This window comes from Pleurodeles waltl, chromosome 1_1, assembly GCF_031143425.1.
Source record: "Pleurodeles waltl isolate 20211129_DDA chromosome 1_1, aPleWal1.hap1.20221129, whole genome shotgun sequence".
In the NCBI taxonomy this organism is placed as follows: domain Eukaryota; kingdom Metazoa; phylum Chordata; class Amphibia; order Caudata; family Salamandridae; genus Pleurodeles; species Pleurodeles waltl.
This window is the reverse complement of record NC_090436.1, coordinates 24,387,067-24,408,659: the sequence shown is the minus strand read 5'-3', so window position 1 is coordinate 24,408,659 and position 21,593 is coordinate 24,387,067. Positions and strand designations below refer to the sequence as shown.

The 21,593-nt window shown below is 46.3% G+C and overlaps 1 protein-coding gene across 1 annotated transcript; it reads right to left on the bottom strand.

Annotated features, from left to right (window-relative positions):
- Positions 1-96: 96 nt before the first annotated feature.
- On the bottom strand, positions 97-18,014 carry LOC138288946 (uncharacterized PE-PGRS family protein PE_PGRS54-like). The gene is made up of 11 exons (XM_069230143.1): positions 17,669-18,014; positions 5,184-5,372; positions 4,768-4,983; positions 4,483-4,617; positions 4,248-4,382; positions 3,473-4,147; positions 3,211-3,345; positions 2,697-2,858; positions 1,736-1,978; positions 579-1,469; positions 97-470 (listed from the first exon to the last, which is right to left on the bottom strand). The coding sequence occupies exons 1-11, from the start codon at positions 18,012-18,014 to the stop codon at positions 97-99; spliced, it is 3,501 nt and encodes a 1,166-aa protein (XP_069086244.1).
- Positions 18,015-21,593: the final 3,579 nt, after the last annotated feature.

The window sequence follows — 21,593 nt, the reverse complement described above, 5'->3', positions numbered from 1 at the left end:
TTGTCATAGTCAGTCTCACCTGTACCATTGTCATAGTCAGTCTCACCTGTACCATTGTCATAGTCAGTCTCACCTGTACCATTGTCAAAGCCAGTCTCACCTGTACATAGCCAGTCTTACTGTACCATTGTCATAGCCAGTCTTACCTGTACCATTGTCATACCCTGTGGTACCCGTACCGTTGACATAGCCAGTGTTACCTGTACCCTTGTCATAGCCAGTCTCACCTGTACCATTGCCATAGCCAGTCTCACCTGTACCATTGCCATAGCCAGTCTCACCTGTACCATTGTCAAAGCCAGTGTTACCTGTACCCCTGTCATAGCCAGTGTTACCTGTACCATTGCCATAGCCAGTCTCACCTGTACCATTGTCATAGCCAGTCTCACCTGTACCATTGTCATAGCCAGTCTCAACTGTACCATTGTCAAAGCCAGTCTTATCTGTACCATTGTCAAAGCCAGTCTTATCTGTACCATTGTCATAGCCAGTCTTACCTGTACCACTGTCAAAGCCAGTCTCACCTGTAGCATGGTCCTAGCCAGTGCTACATGTACCATTGTCAAAGCCAGTCTCACCTGTGCCATTGTCAAAGCCAGTCTCACCTGTGCCATTGTCAAAGCCAGTCTCACCTGTGCCATTGTCAAAGCCAGTCTCACCTGTGCCATTGTCAAAGCCAGTCTCACCTGTGCCATTGTCAAAGCCAGTCTCACCTGTGCCATTGTCAAAGCCAGTCTCACCTGTGCCATTGTCATAGCTAGTCTCACCTGTACCATTGTCATAGCCAGTCTCACCTGTACCATTGTCATAGCCAGTCTCACCTGTACCATTGTCAAAGCCAGTCTTAACTGTACCATTGTCAAAGCCAGTCTTAACTGTACCATTGTCATAGCCAGTCTTACCTGTACCATGGTCATAGCCAGTGCTACATGTAGCATGGTCATAGCCAGTCATACCTGTACCATTGTCAAAGCCAGTCTCACCTGTGCCATTGTCATAGCCAGTCTCACCTGTGCCATTGTCATAGCCAGTCTCACCTGTGCCATTGTCATAGCCAGTCTCACCTGTGCCATTGTCATAGCCAGTCTCACCTGTGCCATTGTCATAGCCAGTCTCACCTGTGCCATTGTCATAGCCAGTCTCACCTGTGCCATTGTCAAAGCCAGTCTCACCTGTGCCATTGTCAAAGCCAGTCTCACCTGTGCCATTGTCAAAGCCAGTCTCACCTGTGCCATTGTCAAAGCCAGTCTCACCTGTGCCATTGTCAAAGCCAGTCTCACCTGTAGCATGGTCATAGCCAGTGCTACCTGTAGCATGGTCATAGCCAGTGCTACCTGTAGCATGGTCATAGCCAGTGCTACCTGTAGCATGGTCATAGCCAGTGCTACCTGTAGCATGGTCATAGCCAGTCGTACCTGTAGCATGGTCATAGCCAGTCGTACCTGTACCATTGTCAAAGCCAGTCTCACCTGTACATAGCCAGTCTTACTGTACCATTGTCATAGCCAGTCTCACCTGTACCATTGTCATAGCCAGTCTCACCTGTACCATTGTCAAAGCCAGTCTCACCTGTACATAGCCAGTCTTACTGTACCATTGTCATAGCCAGTGTTGCCTGTACCATTGTCAAAGCCAGTCTCACCTGTACATAGCCAGTCTTACTGTACCATTGTCATAGCCAGTGTTGCCTGTACCATTGTCAAAGCCAGTCTCACCTGTACATAGCCAGTCTCACCTGTGCCATTGTCATAGCCAGTCTCACCTGTGCCATTGTCATAGCCAGTCTCACCTGTGCCATTGTCATAGCCAGTCTCACCTGTGCCATGGTCATAGCCAGTCTCACCTGTGCCATGGTCATAGCCAGTCTCACCTGTGCCATGGTCATAGCCAGTCTCACCTGTGGCATGGTCATAGCCAGTCTCACCTGTACCATTGTCATAGCCAGTCTCACCTGTACCATTGTCATAGCCAGTCTCACCTGTACCATTGTCAAAGCCAGTCTCACCTGTACATAGCCAGTCTTACTGTACCATTGTCATAGCCAGTGTTGCCTGTACCATTGTCATAGCCAGTCTCACCTGTACCATTGTCAAAGCCAGTCTCACCTGTACATAGCCAGTCTTACTGTACCATTGTCATAGCCAGTCTTACTGTACCATTGTCATAGCCAGTCTTACTGTACCATTGTCATAGCCAGTCTTACTGTACCATTGTCATAGCCAGTCTTACTGTACCATTGTCATAGCCAGTCTTACTGTACCATTGTCATAGCCAGTCTTACTGTACCATTGTCATAGCCAGTCTTACTGTACCATTGTCATAGCCAGTCTTAACTGTACCATTGTCATAGCCAGTCTTAACTGTACCACTGTCAAAGCCAGTCTCACCTGTAGCATGGTCATAGCCAGTGCTACCTGTAGCATGGTCATAGCCAGTCGTACCTGTAGCATGGTCATAGCCAGTCGTACCTGTACCATTGTCAAAGCCAGTCTCACCTGTACATAGCCAGTCTCACCTGTACCATTGTCATAGCCAGTCTCACCTGTACCATTGTCATAGCCAGTCTCACCTGTACCATTGTCATAGCCAGTCTCACCTGTACCATTGTCAAAGCCAGTCTCACCTGTACATAGCCAGTCTTACTGTACCATTGTCATAGCCAGTCTCACCTGTACCATTGTCATAGCCAGTCTTACCTGCACCACTGTCAAAGCCAGTCTCACCTGTAGCATGGTCATAGCCAGTGCTACCTGTAGCATGGTCATAGCCAGTCGTACCTGTAGCATGGTCATAGCCAGTCGTACCTGTAGCATGGTCATAGCCAGTCGTACCTGTAGCATGGTCATAGCCAGTCGTACCTGTACCATTGTGAAAGCCAGTCTCACCTGTACATAGCCAGTCTTACTGTACCATTGTCATAGCCAGTCTCACCTGTACCATTGTCATAGCCAGTCTCACCTGTACCATTGTCAAAGCCAGTCTCACCTGTACATAGCCAGTCTTACTGTACCATTGTCATAGCCAGTCTTACCCTACCATTGTCATAGCCAGTCTCACCTGTACCATTGTCATAGCCAGTCTCACCTGTACCATTGTCATAGCCAGTCTCACCTGTACCATTGTCAAAGCCAGTCTCACCTGTACATAGCCAGTCTTACTGTACCATTGTCATAGCCAGTCTTACCCTACCATTGTCATAGCCAGTCTCACCTGTAGCATGGTCATAGCCAGTCTCACCTGTAGCATGGTCATAGCCAGTCTCACCTGTAGCATGGTCATAGCCAGTCTCACCTGTAGCATGGCCATAGCCAGTCTCACCTGTAGCATGGTCATAGCCAGTCTCACCTGTAGTATGGTCATAGCCTGTCTTACCTGTACCCTTGTCATAGCCAGTGTTACCTGTACCCTTGTCATAGCAAGTCTCACCTGTACATAGCCAGTTTTACTGTACCATTGTCATAGCCAGTCTCACCTGTACCATGGTCATAGCCAGTCGTACCTGTACCATGGTCATAGCCAGTCGTACCTGTACCATGGTCAAAGCCAGTCTTACCTGTACCATGGTCATAGCCAGTCTCACCTGTACCATGGTCATAGCCAGTCTCACCTGTACCATGGTCATAGCCAGTCTCACCTGTACCATGGTCATAGCCAGTCTCACCTGTACCATGGTCATAGCCAGTCTCACCTGTACCATGGTCATAGCCAGTCTCACCTGTACCATGGTCATAGCCAGTCTCACCTGTACCATGGTCATAGCCAGTCTCACCTGTAGCATGGTCATAGCCAGTCTCACCTGTAGCATGGTCATAGCCAGTCTCACCTGTACCATTCTCATAGCCAGTCTCACCTGTACCATTCTCATAGCCAGTCTCACCTGTACCATTCTCATAGCCAGTCTCACCTGTACCATTGTCATAGCCAGTCTCACCTGTACCATTGTCATAGCCAGTCTCACCTGTACCATTGTCATAGCCAGTCTCACCTGTACCATTGTCATAGCCAGTCTCACCTGTACCATTGTCATAGCCAGTCTCACCTGTACCATTGTCATAGCCAGTCTCACCTGTACCATTGTCATAGCCAGTCTCACCTGTACCATTGTCATAGCCAGTCTCACCTGTACCATTGTCATAGCCAGTCTCACCTGTACCATTGTCAAAGCCAGTCTCACCTGTACATAGCCAGTCTTACTGTACCATTGTCATAGCCAGTGTTGCCTGTACCATTGTCATAGCCAGTCTTACCTGTACCATTGTCAAAGCCAGTCTCACCTGTAGCATGGTCATAGCCAGTCGTACCTGTAGCATGGTCATAGCCAGTCGTACCTGTAGCATGGTCATAGCCAGTCGTACCTGTAGCATGGTCATAGCCAGTCGTACCTGTAGCATGGTCATAGCCAGTCGTACCTGTACCATTGTCAAAGCCAGTCTCACCTGTACATAGCCAGTCTTACTGTACCATTGTCATAGCCAGTCTCACCTGTACCATTGTCATAGCCAGTCTCACCTGTACCATTGTCATAGCCAGTCTCACCTGTACCATTGTCATAGCCAGTCTCACCTGTACCATTGTCATAGCCAGTCTCACCTGTACCATTGTCAAAGCCAGTCTCACCTGTACATAGCCAGTCTTACTGTACCATTGTCATAGCCAGTCTTACTGTACCATTGTCATAGCCAGTCTTACTGTACCATTGTCATAGCCAGTCTTACTGTACCATTGTCATAGCCAGTCTTACTGTACCATTGTCAAAGCCAGTCTTACCTGCACCATGGTCATAGCCAGTGCTACCTGCACCATGGTCATAGCCAGTGCTACCTGCACCATGGTCATAGCCAGTGCTACCTGTAGCATGGTCATAGCCAGTGCTACCTGTAGCATGGTCATAGCTAGTGCTACCTGTAGCATGGTCATAGCTAGTGCTACCTGTAGTATGGTCATAGCCAGTGCTACCTGTAGCATGGTCATAGCCAGTCGTACCTGTACCATTGTGAAAGCCAGTCTCACCTGTACATAGCCAGTCTTACTGTACCATTGTCATAGCCAGTCTCACCTGTACCATTGTCATAGCCAGTCTCACCTGTACCATTGTCATAGCCAGTCTCACCTGTACCATTGTCAAAGCCAGTCTCACCTGTACATAGCCAGTCTTACTGTACCATTGTCATAGCCAGTCTTACCTGCACCACTGTCAAAGCCAGTCTTACCTGCAGCATGGTCATAGCCAGTCTCACCTGTAGCATGGTCATAGCCAGTCTCACCTGTAGCATGGTCATAGCCAGTCTCACCTGTAGCATGGTCATAGCCAGTGCTACCTGTAGCATGGTCATAGCCAGTCTCACCTGTAGCATGGTCATAGCCAGTCTCACCTGTAGTATGGTCATAGCCTGTCTTACCTGTACCCTTGTCATAGCCAGTGTTACCTGTACCCTTGTCATAGCAAGTCTCACCTGTACATAGCCAGTTTTACTGTACCATTGTCATAGCCAGTCTCACCTGTACCATGGTCATAGCCAGTCTTACTGTACCATTGTCAAAGCCAGTCTCACCTGTAGCATGGTCATAGCCAGTCGTACCTGTACCATTGCCATAGCCAGTCTTACCTGTACCATGGTCATAGCCAGTGTTACCTGTACCATTGTCATAGCCAGTCTCCCCTGTACGACTGCAGCACAGAGTGCCATAAGAGAGCCACGCTGTTGCCTTGCATTTCCACCCAAGCACGGCAGCCGATTGTTGCAAACTGAAAACTACTTGTCACACAGAACAGGTGTATGCATGTATGTTAAAGACCATGTGAGTAACTCAGGCGCTTCTCGTGCTGGTAGTTCACCTAGGGTGTAGAAAGGGAAGGAGTTTCCAACTTGAATATAAGTGATACGGTCAATACATTGATTAATTGCACACCAGCTTGCACATAGCCATTTTCTTAATGTTTTTTTATTGCCAATGCAACTAAACAAATAAAATATTTGTAATTGTAATATGTGTTCATATAATGCAGTGGGATAAGGCATTAATCATTATTAAAGTATTTTTAAAATATAAAAGTACTGTGTGGATTTCTTGTGTGTGCTTTTTCATAGGGGGAGGGAGAGTTTATAGAATTTAGTAATAAAATATTCCTGTAGTCTCAGGACTGATCCTTGCCTCAGGCTCATCTTCTAGTAATTACTGGAAGGTTTGTGGGTTCAATATCCCCCTCACATCTGGGCTCGGGTTTGAGAGCTGGATAAGCCTGAACCTTCAGAAGGTTTTTAGGGGTCTAAATCTGGGCCGTATTTGTTGGGGCATTTGTACAAAAGAAAAAAAAAAAGCATCACAGCCACAAGATTATAATCCGGTGGGCCACGAGGAGACACGTGTTTCCTCAGTCACTTTTATTCTACCCTCCTTTCCCATCTGCGCTTTTCTTCCTCCCTCAGGTCTCTTTGTCCTATGTGGTCCTCATCCCTCCAGCCCCTCTCATTTCTCCTTCCTCCTGTGTACTCCCCATCCGCCCTCCTCTCCTGGTGCCACCTCATTCGTGCCTCAGGGGGGCAGTGAGGTTTTTAATTTGAGGTACTGGCATTTCCTTTTTCATAGACAAGTTTTTTAATCTATAGCTTAATGGATTTAGGCCAGTTTAGCCCTTTCTTGGCTGGGGCGTTTCTCAAGGCTAAAACATAGGATATGGATACAATTGTCACTTAAGGAAATAATCAAAACATATGCTCCACATCAGGGCAAATGTAGAGCACCTGCAAGCTTTGGTGGGGTGGTTCTGAGGAAGCAGTGAATACTTCTCGAAGAAGCCGGCGTGAGAGTAGAAGACCTCAACGAGATAGGGATGGAAGAAATACTTTCCCCATGCATGATCTGACAATTGGAATCCTTTGTGCGGCCATGATGCGGACATTTTATAGGGAAGAAGCATCTTTCCGAACACATGAACACTTTTTCCAAGTTATCTCCATGGGCTGATTCATGTTTACGCCAACTCCCTGATAAATGAATATTCGATAGTGCCTGATATACAAAACACCTCCGATTTCTCTATACTTCACTTTTTCAACCAGCGATAAGACATCTATCTATACAGTGATGCAAACCCTACCTGTAGGTAACGAGAAGGAGCCGCTGATCTGGTTCCTTGTAGTGCAAGAGTGTGGGCGCCATACCGTGGTGTACCTAATAAAGGTCTTTGGGATGCATTCCGAGAGGTGAGAGGCTTTTCTTGGAAGGATGGTAGACCGCTGGTGTGCCAGCTCTCATGGGGTATCAATCATGGTAAGAGATGGAGCCCGTCTGTGACAAAAGATGCTTTTCTTAGAAGGATGGTGGCCAGCTACTGTGCCACGTTCATGGGGCATCAAGCATGGTGTGCAATGGAGCCCACCTGTACAACAGAAGATGCTTTTCTTAGATGGATGGTGGACAGCTTGTGTGCCAACCTTCATAGGGTATCAAGCATGGTGAGAGAAGGAGCCCACCTGGAACAACAGAAGATGCTTTTCTTGGAAGGATGGTGGACAGCTAGTGTACCAACGTCTATCACGCATGGTGTGTGATGGATCCCACCTGTACAACAGAAGCTGGATGGATTGTGGACAGCTAGTGTGCCAACCTTCATGTGGTATCAAGCATGGTGGGAGATGGAACCCACCTATAACAACAGAGTATGCTTTTCTTGGAAGGATGGTTGACAGCTAGTGTGCCAAACTTCATGTGGTATCAAGCATGGTGGGGGATGGAACCCACCTATAACAACAGAAGATGCTTTTCTTGGAAGGATGGTTGACAGCTAGTGTGCCAACCTTCATGGGGTATCAAGCATGGTGGGAGATAAAACTTGCCTGTAACAGAAGATGCTACATACCACTGCTGTCCAGACTATGAAGGAATTAAATTGATGGAATGTGCCTCAAGCTGTTAGGATGTGAGTCCATCTCAGATAGTCAGCTGAAACCCAAATATGAAGTACCTGCAGCCCCTGCAATTACCTGTTTAGTTCAACTTTGAAGGACTGTTCTTCCCCTACACACCTGTACACCGCACACACCTTGCGAAGCCAGATATAGCAACAATAGCACTGTTTCACGAAATGGCATGAAATGTGGCGGGACCTTTGTTCATTTACATAAAGTTATTTCTCTAAAATGTCATGCAGGTTGTTCAAGGTTACCCAGGACTATACACAGGAACATTAAAGATCCATTTCCCATATTCACACCATGCCACAAAGTGTGACATTGACGTAGCATCCCTTTTTAGTTCTAGTTTGAGACCGCATTAGCTGTTTGTCTGACATTTTATCAGTAATTGTTTCGAATGCTCACACATTGGGCTTTGGCTCTGCTCCAGAGAACATTTTCTTTCACCCTTCATTTGCTGTGTTATTCATCCTCCCGTTGAGTGTTTTCATTCTAATGCCAGAGGGTACATTTTACACATTAAAAAGTATGCTAGTTGGATATGTATCTCAAGTGCATGTTTTAAAGAAATCAGTAATTTTTGTTTACTGCAGCAGTATTTATTTCCCAGACTTGAGAGTGATCCTCCTTCTGGTGTATCTGTCCTAATGTCTTTTTGTTGGGGCGGCCATCTTGGGGTCAGGCTGTCCTGATGTCAATGATGTCCCTTTTCTATAGCTTCACAGCAGGAGTCCTGATGCCCCGCTCCTTCCTACTCTTCTCCATATATTGTCAACCTCATTGCCGCTGTGCCCCATGCTCCTCTCTCCATGGCTTCCCAGCCTCATTCTCAGTGCCTGACTCCCACATCTCCTCCCCTTGTCCTGTCATGCTCCACTTGTACAGACATTTTGGGAGTCTCAATGTTTTGTAAAGGACCTTGAGCTACAACACAAAAGCTGTTCTATGTTTCCCCTTAAAACCAACCCTGTACCTTTCTCACTATTGGCTTGTGTTTTTTCAGAGGTGGCCAGTTTGGGATTGTCCCGTCATAGCTTAAATATCTTTATTAAATGTTTAAGTTTGTATTGTCAAACCTACATAGCACAAAAGAATGGAAACAAATCATTTCCTTAAACAATAGCATTCTATTGAGCAAACAGTCCACTCGCACTGACGTTTTGGAATGCGTTCTATTCACATCACTTGGCCTCAAGCTAAAAAAGCGATTGCAATGCCAGTTGGTCCCCCTGTGCGATATTTTTTGTCAATGTGTTTTTTAGCTATGTTGTACAGAATCGCAACTGCTGTGGAGCATGGTTGAAAGTAAAACATTTTTTAAGAAGTGCTATGACGCAGTCAACGTTGGCTGCGTCATAGCACATTTTTGTTTTTACTTTCAATCCTGTTGTACATGTACAATATGGCTAAAACATTGACAAACCTAATGGATCTTGCACAGGAGAGAACTATTGGCTTTGCCAGTGTTTGTCACTCCCTTCAGCTGAGTGTTCTGAGGGATCCCAATATCTGATCTGGCTCTTTTCTCCTTCAGGAGGAGTTTGGCGAGTATTTCTGTTCTTCTATTAAGATTCTTAAGTTTGTCAAGAAGGGGTTTATTATTGTAGCTTTTCCTTCTATTTGGGACCCTCTTAAGGAGGCACTAGGCAGCTTTCACATACATGTTTCTGTGCAGAGTAGCTCAGTGGCCTTCTTCAGGGAATCTAGAAGGGAACTTACAAGACTGTTCAACTGGCAAGTCCTTAACAGATGTTCTACTAGTCCCTGCCTCCAAGTGGCCCCTTTAAATCATGTCCAAGGTCAGACATTTAATCCTGCAGAATACAGAGCTGTGCTTAAATTAATTTCAACAGTCCCCGGCCTTCTAGGATTTTCAATGCCAAAACAAAATGGAAACCTCAGAAGTGTGCAGAAAATCAACCCTAGCCAAGGTTCACATTGGAGTTGTCTTCAAAACGGATTCCGCTTTCTTAATTGATAGTAAGTCTTACGTACGACGAAGGCAAAATATAGATAAAAGTGAATTTCTGTATAGATGTATGGGGGGTTTGTAACGCACTACTTTCCACCTTAAGGAGGCCACATGGCACTTAAAAGGTATGTCTATGAGTAAGTGATTTTCTTGAACCCGCTCACACGTGAACGTGCCTTAAAAGAGTAGATTAGACTCCACCCCCCCACCATTGCATTTAAATTAATTCAAGAGACACACCCCCGCAAATCCCGCCCACCTCAGGGCGAAGTTGATGATTCAGTCGCATGTATTAAAATAATTCTTGTGAAATTTTGATATATCCCTTTGTTCGCATCAAAAACTCAGCTTCTCGAACAGAAGGAATGGTGGGCATGAATTATGCTGGAAGGCATCATTAGAAGCTACTGAAACACAGTTCGGAGCTTTGCTCACCTGCCTGCAACCACTGCGATTGCCAGCTTAGTTCAATGTTAAAGGATTGTCCTGCCCTCACACACCTGTGCAAGAACACTACATACAATTTACACAGCCAGATATAGCCGCAATAGCACTGTTTGATGAAATGCGGTGGTACCTTTGCTTATGTACTTAAGGTTCATCCTCTACAATGTCATACAGGTTGTTCAGGGGCGTCCAAGGGCATCCAAGTGTTTAATGTTTTTTTTTTTTTTAATCCTTTGCAGGAATCGCTTCACTGAGGTCGACATACCTTTTGACCCAGTAAGAAGTGTGGTTAGCCATACACAATTTCAACACCACCCTAACAATTTAGACACCATGACCAATGTGGCCACAGAAGGATAACTCCAATCAATGAAAGGTTCAAAGCTTTATTTTATAACCACAAAGCTAATGTCGTGAAGCCTGTGTGCAAAATAAAATTATAAAGATACATCAATGCCATTGGCTGCCCAAAGCAGAGAACCAAGTTTAATCAAATTAGCATCAACACAATTAAGCATTCAAGAAGAATAATACATATCATTAAGGAAATGATTTGGAAACAGAGACGTATCTCAGATCAGACTGTGTTAGCATATGTCAAGCTCAATTAAGCAGGGTACATAATTCAGGCTGGACATAGGTTGTTCCTACAGCTAACCAAATTACAGCATGAATGTGTGGGGACGGACGAACACATGCCGGCAAAAACAAAGAGGCAAAATAATTAAGAAAATAACCTGTATATGGCTACGGAATGCTAACCAGAAAAATAAAATATGTGAGTGTCAGCATGCAAGCTTCTATTCTAGAAAAAGAGACGTATCCGGGGAAATGGCAATCAGAAAAGAGATATATCTCTCCTAGGGTCTGCAATCCAAGGATCCTTCATCAGCAAAGCAAGTAGATCAGCAGCAAATCCAATCCAAAGCATCATCAGGAAAGTAAAGAGAGAGCTGCACTGCACAGAGTCAAGTGGTCTCGAGACAAGGAAAGACTGAAAGAGCGTCTAAAACTTAGAAAGTCCATCCCTACTTAAAAACACATCATTTGTTTTGATTTGTTGATCCAGTGGCACCACATCATGCAAAAGGGGCAATGTCCAATCAAATTAATGGCACGTCTTCAGGTTTTAATAATCCGGTATTTTCTCAGTTTTGGTCTGAAGTAATCTCCTCTTTCCATGTGAATCCAAACAATTCTGTTACAATTTACTTTCACTCGCAACAATCCAATTTTGTTTCCAGAATATACAATGGACTTGTCTCAGTCCCATGTTAATCCTCATGTTAATTGATACAATTTTACTTCATGTTAAATCCACAGGCCTAAATATTCCAGACCAAGGTCACTAACTAAACGTCTCTGTAAAATTCAACAAAGGCCCTATTGCGACTCATGGGAACGGAACCTAATGGAAAAATTCACTTTAGAAAGAACAATGATTCATCACTTTACATGAATACGATCACTGCAGGCCTAGTTATGCTAACACAAAAAATATAGTTGCATTACTATACTAATATGCAAACTTATAAAGTCAACATTAATAATATGCTAACAGAAAGAATAGAACATTTAATTATAAATTACAAAACCTTGTTAATGCATCACATTAAATATGACACAGAAGTGCATTTGTTTTTATGCGCCCCTCTATTTAAACTCATCAATCACACATTAAACATAAAGAATGCTTGCTCGTTTTAAGGCTAGCAGTTAATCTAATGTCTAAAATATACTTTGTAATCTTGTTTTTTTTTTTTAAGCACATTGTTAAATCCAGTGGGCAAAATTGTGATGGATACAAATGAAAACATGAACACTTTTAGAATGTGTGTCAATGCAGCTTTTTACGTTAGGCTGTTAAACATGAAACATAATTTGTCACCTTCTGCTGATGTCTGGGTCACTAAAAGCAAGGGGCGGCTCCTCCATGAGGGCGGAGGAGTGTCACCCCCCCCCCCCCCCCCCCCAAGCACCCCCCCCAGTCAGCAGTGGCAGCTGCAAAACCTTTCAAAGAAAAGGATAATAAACTATGTTTATTATCCTTTTCTTTGAAAGGGGTGGGGCCACTGGGATGACAAGTGTGAGGGGGAGTGCTCCCTAGGAGAATCCTAGCTGGGCGCCCCCAACCAATCCTGATGCTGCTTTGAGCAGCGTCGGGATTGCCTGCAGGGAAGGCTGGGAGCCTGTACCTGGCTGCATCGAGCAGCGGAGCATGGCATGGAGCGGCATTCAGGTAAGTGTATATATATATATTTTTTTTTTTAATTTACATTTTATCAATATTCCCCCCTGCCACCCCTGTCGCTCCCCATGTGCCGCCCCGCCCCCTTTAACACCCACAAGCTGTGATTGCTAAAAGCATTATTAAAATGTACACTCCAGAACAAGGCTATACACAGAAAAATAAAGGATCGATTTCCCATCTTCATACCATACCATACCATACCATACCATGAAGTGTGAAATTCACTTAGAAGGCCATTTTAGGTCTAGTTGGGGGACACCATTAGCTGTGTGTCTGACAGTCTGAACAGATGACACACATCTTGAATGAATGAAAAATATTTTGTAAAGCGCCAACAGCTGCCTCCAAGGAAGCGTCCCGGCACTAGGATAAAACAGAGCAACACCAGACTACACTTCTCTAAAGTGAAATGGCTCAAAGCCGGCCTTAAATGCGGGTTCCATCATTGTTGCCCGAAGATGTTCGGGTAAGGAATTCCAAAGGCTGGGTCCCCAAAGGGAGAAAGATCTTCCTCCACCTATGGCTTGGTGCACCCTAGGAATATATAGGAGATTTCGATTTGATGAACAAGGTGTCCTGGGGGGGATATATTGTTTGACTTTTTCCTGTATGTAGACGGGACCTTTAGGGTGTACAACCCTATGAGTGACCATTAGCACCGCAAACTTTACTCTTTGCTAGATTGGCAGCCACTGCAGTTGATTCAGACCTTGCTGCTTTGTGTTGCAGTAGGTTTACCTTCCAATGGTGCCCCCACATACAGGACATTAGCATAATCCAATCTGGATGTGATCGGAGCACACACAATGTCTTTCTGAGTGACTCCTGGGAGTAATGTTATAGCCCTTCTTAAGGACATGAGAAGGGAAAAGCAGATAGCTGCAGTGGACTGCACTTGTGGTTGGAAAGATAAAGCTCTATCTAGCTGCACCCCCAGATTTCTTGCAGGTGATGCTGGGAGGAGGGGCTCCCCCAACTTGATAGACCATAGTCTCCCGGTGTCCAATGGAAAAGACTCCTCAAATAGCAACACTTCAGATTTGCCCGAATTCACCATCCGACAACTGCTATGCATCCATCTACCCACGGCCAAGAGACAATCCTGGAAGATGACTGCTGTATTGTTATCCAGTTGTTGAAGCACAAGTATCTGCTGTGTATCATCTGCATACAACACGATATTGAAGCCCACGACTGGTCTACAAGTGCCAGCAGGGCCATATAGATACTGAATAGGGAAGCGCTAAGTGCTGACCCCTGCGGGACACTACATCTCCTTTTTAGTGGAAGGTGGTAAAAAAAAAACACATTCAGCCAATGCCAAGCTTTGTCCACAATACCAGTCTTGTCCAATATCTGCAAAAGGATGTCATTAGACACCGTATCAAAGTCGGCTGAAAGGTCGAGAAGGATAACTACAAATTTTATGCCTTAATCGAGATTGCTTCTAATTAATCCAGTTACCTCTAAAAGGGCTGATTCCATGATAAAACCCAAACGAAAGTCAGATTGAGACAAGTGAAGGTTATTGTTCCTTCCAATATGCCTGGTGATCTGAAGGTTTCACAGTTTTTCCAACAGTTTCCCTATTGCAGGAAGTAAAGAGATGGGTCTATAATTGCTGAGGCTTAAAGGATCTAAGTTATTTGTTTCAGAAGTGGCAAAACCCACGCCTTGTTCCTGACTGATGACTCAATTCCCTCTTCCAACAACATAGTGAATAGTGAATTAATGAGACTAAAAGACACAACTGCCCGAGTTAGAAGATACTCAGGACAGACATCCATAGGGGAGACAGATCTGACTTTTTCAATGATTGGTTCTAATTCTGCTAAGGAAATCTTCTCAAAATCTGCTATCAAGGACCCTATGCAAAGTGTGGAGCTCTGACCTTAAGTGTGTCTTAGTCTTTTTTTTTTTAAATCTGTTTATTAAACATTATGCACACACAACAACATGTTTAGTCACTAATAATTTTTCAAATTGTTTACACGCATTTGTAAGTCACTACAGCGCGGTTGCGCAATACAGTTCCAGAAGCACCATTGTAAATTATGCAATTAATTGATTAACTAAGGTCACAGTTAAACACCGCTGGTATTATTCCTAATGCTGGATGCCCCAACCCCAGATGGTGGGATGAAATAGAGCGAGGGTCCGATTATTATGCTTGGAGATCAGGGCAACACCCTTGAGATGTTAGTTGTGAGGTATAATAGGGCATAGAGCCATTTTAGGGATATCTAAAGCCAAACATGTAGTGCATGAAGGCGTGGTCCCTTCGTAAGCAACCAAGAGTACCGCCACATGCCGTTAGGAGGGGGCATGAGGGGGTTAATGTGCTGAAGGATTGTGGGCGGGGGGCCTAGGGAGGGTATGTGTCATCCCTGTTTTCGATCGCTACCACAAAAATGTCCCAGACTTCGGGGCCATCCTGTATTAGGCCCTTGTATTGCAGTAAGCGTAATGTCTGAGCTTCGGCCTGCGAGTGACTGTGCAAGTCACAAAGCCAGGCAGAGTGAGATGGTACGTGTGGGGCTTTCCAGTGCGTGGCTATTAGGCGCTTGAAGACAGCAAATGCCAAATCAATAAATCTGTGCAGATGTTTATCGCCTTTGGCGTGTTGACGTATACCAAGTAAACATGAGTCAGGGGTGGACGACAAAGTGTGGGATGTAATGTCTGCTGTGGTATTTGTGACCCGATGCCAGGCTGAGTTTATGGGGTGACAGCTCCAGACCATGTGATAGAAATCTGCTGCCGGGGCAGCACATCTAGGACATGTCGAGTTTGCATTCAGGTATATTCTTTGGATGCGGGCCGGAGATAGATATGCTTGGTGAATATAATTGAATTGGGTGTAACGCAACCGAGGGTTGCGGGATATTGACTTAATCATTGTAAGAGCCGCAATCCATGTTTTTTGTGATAGTGGTGTAGGGAGGACAGAGTCCCAACGTGCTTTAGCAAGCGGTAACGCGGAGCAGACCTCCGTCATCAGTACTGTGTATAATTTAGTTATAATGCCTTTTGCGCTGCCCATCGTAAGAATAACAGTAAGTAGTTGGGATTCGGGAGGTTCATTATTGCCAGAACCCCAAAGGTTGTTAAGTAGTCGTTTAATAGCGTTGTACATCAGGAAGGCTCCTGTGTGCATAACCCCAGCGGCCACTAGGTCCGCGAAGGTGCGTAATTTAGAACTCGAGTAGTAGTCGCCTACGTTTAGAGTACTTATGTCCCGCGTATTGTGATTTAATGATAATGTTTGGGTATTTGGTAGCTGGAGCAGTGGTAACAGGGGGGAGTAGGGGGATAGGGGGGACTTACTTTGAACGTATCTGCGCCAACAGAAGCGAGCTGCCTCTAGTAATATAAGTTTTGAGGGTAGGCGGTTAGGGACAGATAAGAGTGAGGACAGCAATGTTTGCAGGGCCAAATATGTCTGCAGCATTATGCCTTCAGAGGAAGGAGTCTCTTTGAGCCATGTAGACACCCATAGCAGCTGAGAAGCTGCGTAATATCTCTCAAAGTTGGGCATGCCCAAGCCCCCCGCCTCTTGCGGGTATTGTGTTGTAGTTAACGCTACCCTGCGTCTGTCTCTGCCCCAGAGTAAATCAGTCAATAATGAGTGCAGTTTGTTAAAGAACGCGCGTGGCAGACACAGCGGCAGGGCAGTAAAAAAATATAAGAACCTTGGAAGGATGAGCATTTTAGCTATTGCTACTCGACCCATGGGAGATAAGGGGAGCGAGCCCCAGAATGACATTGAGCTGCGAGTAGAGCTGAGTGCTCTATCAATATTGCCTTCTTTCAGGTCAATAATGGAGTGATAGATTTGGATCCCGAGATACTTAAAGGTATTGTGTGACCATGGGAGTTGATATTGCGGTAGTGTCATGTGAAGGTCTGTTGGTATAGGGGTAAGAGGAAAGATACTTGATTTGGACCAATTGACGCGTAGACCAGAAGCCAGGGCAAAGGAGTCGAGCATTGACAGAACCCCAGCCATAGAGGTGGAGTGATTACGCAGATATATCAGGGCGTCGTCCGCATATAAGGATATAACATGATGTGTGTTAGATTCGGAGATGCCCCACAGGTGCGCGCAACTACGTAGTTTAATTGCTAATGGTTCCATAGCTATGGCGAATAATAAAGGGGATAATGGGCATCCCTGTCTGGTGCCTCTGCCTATGGGAAACGCCTCAGAGATAACACAACCGTTTTTGACTCGAGCTGTGGGTTTAGAGTAGAGCGTTTTGATCCATTGTAAGAAACCGGAGCCAAAACCAAACGCTTGAAGCGTGCGTAGAAGGTAATCCCAGCTCAGCGTATCAAACGCTTTTTCAATGTCTAAGGAGAGGGCTACAGCTTTTGGTTCTGTGTTACTGTGCATTATGTGGAGCAATCTTCTGATATTTAAAAAGGTGCTTCTCCCAGGGATAAAACCAGACTGGTCTGAGTGTATTAAACTTTCTAGGTGGGGAAGTAATCTATTTGCTAGTATTTTCCCCAGCAGTTTACAGTCTGTGTTGAGAAGAGAGAGTGGTCTGTATGATGTAACATCTAAAGGGTCGCGGCCTGTTTTTGGGAGAACAACTATTAGAGCTTCGCGCATGGATTCCGGTAATAGTAATTTATTTCGTGCTTCATTAAATACTTCTATGAGTGGCTGCAGAAGATGTGTAGCGTGGGAGTGAAAGTACTCCACCGGCAGGCCATCTGAGCCAGGGGTTTTGCCTCGTGCCATTTGTGTTAGTGCTACGCGCAATTCTTCCATTGTAATGGGGCCGTCCAAGGTGGTATCATTGTCTATAATATGTTGGTTGTGAGAGACAAATGTTAATATATCAGTTAGTTGCTGCTCTGACGGGGAGGGAGGAGGTGTATATAGAGTGCGGTAGTATGTTAAGAAGGCGTCGTTGATTTCGGATTGAGTATTGACAATGACGCCAGAGCTTAAACGTATTGCACCAATAGGTGATGATTGCGAGTGTTGGCGGGTCAGCCACGCCAGTAGTCTGCCCGATCTATCTCCTTTGGCATGTTGCCGTGTCATGTAGTGTCTGTAGTCATGCTTACCCAGCCTAGTGTCTGCTTCTTTGTAGGCGGCTTTAAGCGAATTCAGTCCAGACAATGTGGCCTCGCCACTGGAAACCTCGATCTCCGCTTTACGGAGCTTGACCTCTAAGTCTTGTAGTTCTTTAGTGAGTATCTTCTTTACTCCCACTGTGGCTGCGAGGCAATGGCCACGTATCACCACTTTGTGGGCGTCCCATTCTGTAGCACGAGATGCTGTTGTGTTTTTATTTAATAAGAAATAATCAGCCAATTGTTTGGACATTTCTGTATGGAAGGGAGGATCTAAAAGAATTTCTGGTTGCAGTCGCCATGTTGGGATGCGGGTATGCATGTGGCCCCAGGCCATTATTGCGCATAATGGGTTGTGGTCCGATATAGTGCGTGCCAGATATTCGGTACTACACATTTTCTGGATTACAGTTACGGACACAAAGATCATATCTATCCTGGTGTATAATTTATGTACTGGGGAGTAATAAGAATATTTGCGGTGGGTGGGGTGACCTATCCTCCAGATGTCACTTAAATTATTGTGGGAGGCCCATTTTGCTAAAGCTTGTGAGGCTCGGTTGGATGAAGCTGTACCAAGACGGGGAAACGAACGGTCTATTTGAGTATTCAGGACGCTATTAAAGTCACCCCCCCAGATGCACTCTAATGCGGGGTCACTAAGACTGCCAGGGGTAAGCGTATTCAGAAAGTCACCTTGACTAGTGTTAGGGGAGTATAGCGCTACCAACGCTAGTGGGGATCCGTCCAGGACGCCTTCTAGTATCACATATCTACCTTCTGGGTCGCATTGTGTACGAGTCGTAGTAAATGGGACCCCGGGGGCAATCTAAATCGCCACACCACGAGCAAAGGAAGAGGAGGTGGTGGCGTGTAATTGTCCTTTCCATTTTAAGCGTGTATTCTCTAACGTGGACTTAGTGAGGTGTGTCTCTTGTAGCAGGGCAATGTGTATTTGTTGCCGTTTAAGAAATGTATGAATCCTTTGTCGCTTTTGCGGCGCTGCCATACCTTTGATGTTCCATGTGAGTATCTTGTATTTCAAGATTCCCCGTTGTGTTTGAGAAGCCATAATGCATGTGCAAATATAACTAAAACGGGGAGGTGCTTGTCCCCCGGTCCTATTATGAGAATATTACACCGATTGCCCTTTGAGACCAGCCAGGTAGCGTTCACAGCGCTATTAAATGTAAGCCTATCGGTGTGGTGTATGTGGGTTGGGTATTTGCGGATGCATTTGCGGTGAGATAGCGTGTGACAAAGCCAGTAACCAAAAAAAAAATAAGCACACTTGAATACAATATATAACATCAACAAGAATACTGAAAAAATGAAAACAATTCCGGTATGGGAGAACAGTCCATATGGCCCGTGGAGGGTGCCAAATAGTGTTAGTACAGAGCGATAAGATAGAAACGCCCTGCCCAGGTTGCTTATGATGCTGAGTGCGCTGCCCAGGCCCTCGATCGAGCCGTGCGCCACGCCCGAGGGTCCGCAGTGTTACCAGGTTTCCCACAGACATCCAAGGGGAGGAAGTCCCGTTATCGTGTGTAAGAAGGAGGGATGGGTAAATCTCAGTTAGCTTAACAGATATCGTCTGCTGTGCGCGGCGTGAGAGAAGGGCCTCGCGTGGATTCCGCTGAGTCAGAAGCAGGGTCGTGGTCTGGTTCCCCATCTGTTTGATTAGACAGGGCGGTTGGTGATGTATTAACAAACCTAGATGTGGCTTGCAGAAGAAGGGAGCGTTCAGTTTGTGATTGTTCCGATGAGGGTTTAGCGCCTTGTTTTTTACGTTGCTTCCGCCTTGTCCTAGGTGGATACCAGCTGTTGCCTGGAGTGTCTGTGACTATCGGGTCAGCAAGACCCTTGGCGTGTAGCCAGGTCCAGGCATCCTCTGGTGTAGTGAAGAAATGTACACGAGTGTCATCTTGTACTCGGAGTCTGGCTGGGAACATCAACGCATATTTGATGTGGTGTTTGCGAAGGCATTCTTTGACACGATAGAAAGAGCTCCGTTTCTTCTGGACTTCCGCTGTAAAATCTGGATATGCAGTGATCATTGCATTTTCAAAGCGCAACGGGCCGGATTTGCGAAACAATTGTAGAATGAGGTCTCTGTCACGGTAATTAAGGAGTTTCACTATCAGCGGGCGAGGCTGAGCGCCAGGCGAAGGGGGTCTTCCCGGAACCCTGGGGGCACGTTCGATAGAGAAGAACTTCGGGATATTGTCTTTGAGGATTGTGTCCGTAAGCCATTGTTCTATGAATAGTTCTGCGCTGGGGCCCTCAACACGCTCTGGAAATCCTACCAGACGTATATTGTTGCGTCGGGACCTGCTCTCTGCATCCTCCGCTCTGCGTTTTAAAAGGTCCACCTCCGTCGTTAAGTATGATAATTGCGATTGGAGATCCTTCACAGATCGGGGTAGTATTGCAGAATCTTTCTCTAATTCAGATACCCTGTTGGACAGTGCGTGTTGATCAGTTCGGAGTATGTTAAGGTCTTCTGCTACCGAGCCTATCTTGGCTTCTAGAGAGGACTTAGGGGGTCATTCTGACCCCGGCGGGAGCCGTCCGCCTGGAGGGAACCGCCAGAATACCGCTGTGCGGTCAAAAGACCGCCGCGGTTATTCTGGGTTTCCCACTGGGCTGGCGGGCGACCGCCAAAAGGCCGCCCGCCAGCCCAGTGGGAAACAGCCCTCCATGAGGATGCCGGCTCCGAATGGAGCCGGCGGAGTGGAGGATGTGCGACGGGTGCAGTAGCACCCGTCGCAAATTTCAGTGTCTGCTGAGCAGACACTGAAATTCAAAGTGGGGCCCTCTTACGGGGGCCCCTGCAGTGCCCATGCCATTGGCATGGGCACTGCAGGGGCCCCCAGGGGCCCCACGACACCCCTCACCGCCATCCTGTTCCTGGCGGGCGGAACCGCCAGGAACAGGATGGCGGTGAGGGGGTCGGAATCCCCATGGCGGCGCAGCAAGCTGCGCCGCCATGGCGGATTCCAATAGGCAGCAGAAAGTCGGCGGTACACCGCCGACTTTCCGTTTCTGCCCGCGGCTGTACCGCTGCGGTCAGAATGCCCGGCGGAGCACCGCCAGCCTGTTGGCAGGACCGCCGGGGTTAGAATGACCCCCTTAGTGTCTAGGATATCTTGCAGTATCTTCTCGAACTGCGACGTGTGTGATTGTAATGTGATGTCCATCTTCTGCAAGGCCAGTTGCATGGACACTTAGGTGTCAATGGGAGAGGGAGTGTCAGGATCCATTTTACCTGGAGATGCACGTGGGGTTTTTGGTTTAACCATTTGGCAAATTGGTTTCAGGAGAGTTTAGACAGTATAGAACTGGGTGGAGGCAATGCAGGAGGGATGCTCATAGAATGCCACCTGTGGTGCAGTGAGGGCACTATTCCAGGGGGCTGAGGATATCAATTAAAAGCAAAAAAAAAGAAGTTCTGCCGTCCACAGAATAGCGTACCAAGTGTGGGAGACAATTCACACGTCACCAGGGCGGGTCTGTAGGCGCGTGGCTGAGATGCGAACTGGTGAATATCTGGTGGAAAAATGGGTGCTCCGCTGTTTTGGATCGGGTTTAGTGCATGTCCCAACTACTGGCAGCAGGTAGGATGAGCACGCTGTGTCACTGTAGATGGAAGAGATGGTGTTGTCCCAGAGGCTCACAGGTGTAGCGGGACAGTAGGATAATTGAAAGTATCACCTTTGAATAGGATGAGGCGCGCGACGCAGGTCGGTTCAGCCTGGGTGCCAAGGGCGGGCTGCCCAGTTGAGGGACAATGAAGGAGAGTGTGTGGATACTGGCCAATTATATTAGCAAGTGTTAGTTCAGGTAGGAAGGTCGCTACACCTCCAACACTGGCACGCCACTTCCGCGAACCATCACTCGGAACATCAGTATG

Bases quoted from the DNA above. Each gene is read 5' to 3' on its own strand.
- LOC138288946 (XM_069230143.1), bottom strand. From the start codon at position 18,014: ATGGCCTGGGGCCACATGCATACCCGCATCCCAACATGGCGACTGCAA. The intron at 4,618-4,767 runs GTAAGACTGGCT...GGCTATGTACAG, and splicing joins TGGCTATGACCATGGTGCAG to GTGAGACTGGCTTTGACAAT. The intron at 2,859-3,210 runs GTGAGACTGGCT...ACAATGGTACAG, and splicing joins TGGCTATGACCATGCTACAG to GTACGACTGGCTATGACCAT.